Source organism: Charadrius vociferus, unplaced genomic scaffold (assembly GCF_000708025.1).
Source record: "Charadrius vociferus isolate BGI_N301 unplaced genomic scaffold, ASM70802v2 scaffold323, whole genome shotgun sequence".
In the NCBI taxonomy this organism is placed as follows: Eukaryota; Metazoa; Chordata; class Aves; order Charadriiformes; family Charadriidae; genus Charadrius; species Charadrius vociferus.
In genome coordinates, this window is record NW_009647692.1 from 1,903,961 (window position 1) to 1,909,266 (window position 5,306).

Sequence of the window (5,306 nt, forward strand, 5' to 3'; positions counted from 1 at the left end):
GCTACACACGGGAGAACAAAGGGAACGGCTAGCGGCAGTGCGCGCGACGCTGGGGCAGATGCGGAGCAGCAGGAACACGGAGCAGCAGGTTGTCCGCTGTGGTGACCCAACCTCTCTTCCCTCGGCGCAGAAAGCCAAAACGAGAGAAAGAACTTCAGGGCAGCTCCGTTCCCTGCTGTTTTCCAAGTGAAATGAAAATACGGCGTTTCCACTTAAGAGGGAGGATCAGCAGCCTTCTTGCCGAGAGGTACGATGCCCACCAGGTCGTTAAGGAGCTTTGCACGAAGGTGACAAGGTCCACAAATCCCAACGCAGAGAAAGGCTGGTGTCACCACCTCCTCCTTGGCAGAGTTCAGTGTCCTCCCATGCTCCCCCCGGGGAGGGGGGAATGGCCTTTCGGTGGGGTGATGTTTACTACAGCTGCAAACCACTTCGAGACAATCTCCCAAGCAAACAATTGTCAAGTATTTCCCACTCACACAGCTCAGCCGCACACAGCGGAACCAGAGCCAGCGCACCAACCCTCTCCGCGCACGCCCCTCGCTGCTCTCCAGTGCCAGGACCCAGCCCGACATTTTTTAAGCCTTCCTGCACCTCCAACGTTACAGCTTCTATAGGTACTTGGGTGTCTTGAAGTCTTAAATTAGTGCTCCAGCACGTTCATTAGCTCCTTATGAACTTGCTTAGAATCACTGGCTCTGGGTCAGAACTCACTCCTATTTCAGAGAGCAGACTGCAGCCTCTTCACCTACCAAGGTCCTGGCCTCCTCCAATCTCTTCCTCCCCCGTGAAGTTTACTTTCTTCCCAACCGCCACGCAGTCAGAAAGCAATCCTCTCCAAATACCACTTCACTTCAGTCAAACCAAACTCTTCAGGTTTCCTTTTGTGAAAGAAAACATTTCACCTCCCTAAACACACTCACCACCTTTGCTTTAGAACTGCTCCCCTTTCACCTCTCTTGAACGCAGGCGACAGAAACGATCAATGCCCAGAAGGGTTTGGGGGCCGATCTTCCCCTTTCCTCAACAGCACACACCGACGTGCCGCCCAGCACGCGCTGCCCACTCTGCTCCCTCATTTCCCACCCCCTGACAAGTGAACCTCTCTGCAGAAGCCGCCCCGCCTTCGCGCTCCCCCAGCTCACCCCACTCATCTCCACAGCCCTTCGCCTTTCCTTCCCATCTGGCAACATCCCACGGCCACTCCAGCACCTCAGTCTGTTCTGTACACAACAGCACCTCTCCCCCTAAATACAGTGCTTTGCTATCAGGACTTCATAATTTTTTTGGGGGAAAAAAAAGTACATCTCATATACACATCTTTGGCAATACAGTATTCTGCAGGGGAACACCACTTTGAAAGAAACCAGTCTGGCACCGCACGCAGCACCCTTCAGGGTCTTACACACAACACGCTTAAACCCCAAATCTGCTAATTCTGCCCCAAACACAAATCCCATCTTACCATAAAGCAACCTACAGTCATCCACCACTGAAAGGTGAAGAGTAGGCTGTTTACACACACTCCCTATTTAAATATTAACCTGGTCACTCCCTACGACAGTCCCACAAACCGGCCACCAATCGTGCGGAAAGAAACACCCTTCTGCTCTGTGCTGACACTTCACTCTTTAATTCACTGCAAATTAAAACATATTCCAACATAATCGGTGTCATTTCAGACGACCAAAGGAGTAGTCACATACTTCCTATTAAGCAACGAGAATACTCCCCCGGGGAAGGTGCCGCGTTTCCAGCCTGGCCTCAAGCTCCGCACACCGCAGGGGTGCGATTACCCCGCGCCTACGCCGGCAGCAACAGCTCAGCGATCACACTCAGCGACCTGCCGCTAATAACCCATCTCGTTAATAACCCGCATCATTACTCGCCTCCTGCACGCTGCCTCCAGTTCACCGGCACTCGAGACCGCAGGCACCGGGAAAGGTTTATACACACCGCTTCTACCCACATTTATTTTCAAGAGGATCGCAGGGGGAGCACTGAGCCTGATTAATCTCACGTTTTCCCCTTTGTGATCTCTTTAGAACACTATCGTTAGCAACAACATTAATATTAAAGCATCCTCTTTTAAGCAGTGAGAATTCTTTCTTTTCCCCTCTTCCCCTACTCATATAATAAATTCCACCCATTTCCCAGGGAACTGATCCTTTATTTAGGAGAAGCTCAAACATCAGCGCTTCCTGTGAAACACTACATCTCTGTTGAACACAAAAGCCTTTTGTCTGAAAACTTGTGATTTAAACAATACTACAGTGGCAAGCAAAGACTAAAACTCTTAGCAACAAATGATGACAACCATGCATGTTTTTTTAAAAATTTTATTCGTCAAAGAAAAAAAAGGCAATAGCCAATTGAAAACCTACTTAATCTTTAACTCCAATTTTTGTCTTTAAATTTAGAGAAATGACTTATTTACTTTTTTTATTTTATTTTTTTTAAACAAACCCCCCTTTTTTCCCCTTTAACGTTTACCATCTACTCGTGCTGAATCCTTCCAAGGAGATTGCTCCAGCGTACCTCTCCAGGTCCTCGCTTTGCTCCTTTTACCAAAAAAATGAAAAACTCCATCGTGCATCTTAAGGGCTCCAATCGTCAAAAATAGGAGAAAAAAAAAAAATATCTTTGGAATAGCCAATTGAGTTGAATAAAAAAATCCACACGAATGCGGTTTGGTTGGGGCAGGAATCCACTCCTATGTTCCTGGTAATTTGATCCCGCTCCATGAATCCTTGTAATTCAGCCTCCCTATCCTATCCACATTATGATTTGAATCCAATGATCCAGCTCCAAGGATTGGGATCCAGTGAGCCCTCTCCAATCCAAACCTTTATAACCAGCAAAACCAAAAAAGAGGAGGCAAAAAGTTAGATACTGTAATGAAAAAATAGGATTCTGGGGAATGATCAGTTATGTTTGCCATCAATTAATACAGATGTACATTAATAACTATCAATTCCCCAAAACAAACTTTTGAATGGTGATGCTCAGATAATTTTTAGAAATGTTAATTACTATTTGGAGGAAACATTGTAATATTTACAATATGTCAACTGAATATGCCAACATACTCATTGCTCGTACGGTGGTGTGCTACAGGTTTTGTGGTTGCAAAAAATGTTTATGAAACTGGAAAAGCTTACTGCTAAAGCTATCCACCTACTGCATGTCTAATCTATAGCTAGCACTCCCAGCTGGAAGGTAACAAAATTAACTAACCAGAGTTTTCAAACATATCGGTGAGTCAATTGTGAATTAGTCTGAGGGGGCAGGGCTTGAGACTTAAGAAATTATTCCCAACTAGGTTTTCTATTTTTCCTTTCATTCTGATACTTAAAAAAATGAAATAGCAACGCTGTATCAGTCACACAGAGGACATGCAGATTTTAGCAGTATTGATATTATACTCTGATTTAAAGATACCCTTGATCTACTACAAGTGTACGAATACTACATTAACATTAACACTTGTAACCAAATGCTGCATGACAAAGGAAACCAATACTCCCACCCCCATCCCGGTTTACTCCTTTAAAAAACTAGAACGGAGTAAGATAATTACAAAAGCAAGTACTTGGCCACAATTGCCCCAAAAAAAAAGTATTAAAGAAAAGAGCAATTGTAGTCTGCAGTAACTAGAACATGCCTGAAGTGACACGTAGGTGCACATACTCAATTAGCCTGTCTCTCAGTATAAGGTCAATACTGCCAAGTTCATCTGTGACAATAGCACTTGGAGTCATACCATTGCCTCCATTATTGATCTGATCCTCCTCAATCCTCCTTTTGACAATCCTAAAATGATTGACATGTGCTCCACAATCCTTTAATCCAAAGCATTCTTAATCCATCTCTTCAGATATGTCTACAGAAAGACACACGAAAAGGCAAGATAAAATATAAGATCCCCCAGAAGAGACAAGTTAGCCACAAACATCCCAACATCCCCAGCTCGTATAAACCATAGCTGAACACTGAGACATTTACACAGCAATACCACAGTTCGAAGAATGTTGGTATTTAACTAGAACTAAATTGAAACAATCCTGACTGACATCAATTAAAATACAATTTACCAAAGACATGAGGGGAATGTTGATGTTAAGGAGCAAATACTCACTAGGGATTTTACACAAGAATGCAATTCAACACTTCAGCCAATTTGAATAAAACAGTTTGAATTAAAAAAAAAATAAATGAAAGACTGTACTAAGTAAAGGAAAACTGTGTACAACATGGGGTTCTACAAAAAGATCAGAGCTAGTGATCATTTATGTACGAGATCGGGATCTGCTGTGGCGGGGAGAGTAGCGTGGAGATCCTCTGCTTCTTCTTGGGGAATAACTGCGGCTTCTGCTGTTGCTTCGACTACGGCTTCTGCTACGACTACGGCTGCGTGACCGAGATCTTCCATAGCTTGGGCTTCTTGGGCCATCAACTTTAACACGGATGTAGGCAGTTTCTCCCTATTGAATAGACAGAACTTTCGATTGAAAAGTCTAGGCTTTAGGGCCATCTTTTTAGGCATGCTGACAGACTGAAGATACCGTTTACTACAGCACGGAAATAGACATCAAAGCTTTAAAGTCCATCTCCTGACAAACTGACCACAGACTTATTTAGCTGCTTTGTATATAAACAACGAACATCACACGTTCCTTACCTTCACATCCTATTGTTAAGCCCCTTGTATCCAATTCTGGCCAAAGAAAGTAAGTATGAAACCTACCTCATGAGATCTAAATTTAGTGTTATCCAGTTTTCGCACAGCGTAGGTCATATCTTCCTTCCGTACAAACTCCACGACACCAGTGCCATCTCGGAAAACATCAGCATAACATACATCACCTGCTTCACGCATGTGATCCTTTAAATCCTGCCAACTTCCACTTGGAGGCAGCCCTATATAAAAAGCGAAACATCAAAAAAGATTATATTCTCATCTTCTGTAGTCTCAGTGTCAACTCGCAGCAAACAAAAGAGACTATTTAACAAGCAGACGGGCTGCCTCAAGGAGCTGTTAGCATCCCACAGACAGAATTCCTCCCAGGCTACACTAGGCCATGCTTCTTAGGAAACAACCCGGAGCTGCATCGCCCCTCGCCGGGAAGCTTGCCTGCGGGACCCCGGGGGAGCACTTGGGCCGAGAGAAAGAAATGACTCACCCGAGACGATCACTCTGTACTCCGAGCGCCGGGACGGGGGGCCGTACCTGCCCCGGGGGGCTCCGCCTCCTCCTCCGCCGCCGCCGCCTCTGCCGGTGCCCCGGCCGCTCCGAGGGAACTCCA

At 45.3% G+C, this 5,306-nt stretch overlaps 1 protein-coding gene across 1 annotated transcript; it reads right to left on the reverse strand.

The window, feature by feature from the left end:
- Positions 1–2,455: 2,455 nt before the first annotated feature.
- On the reverse strand, positions 2,456–5,277 carry SRSF1 (serine/arginine-rich splicing factor 1). The gene is given in 6 exon segments (XM_009881455.1): positions 2,456–2,846; positions 3,764–3,883; positions 4,298–4,408; positions 4,410–4,484; positions 4,748–4,920; positions 5,184–5,277. Coding segments are annotated over 4 exon segments (357 nt in total). The 5' UTR covers positions 4,880–4,920; positions 5,184–5,277; the 3' UTR covers positions 2,456–2,846; positions 3,764–3,844.
- Between the last annotated feature and the right edge of the window lie 29 nt (positions 5,278–5,306).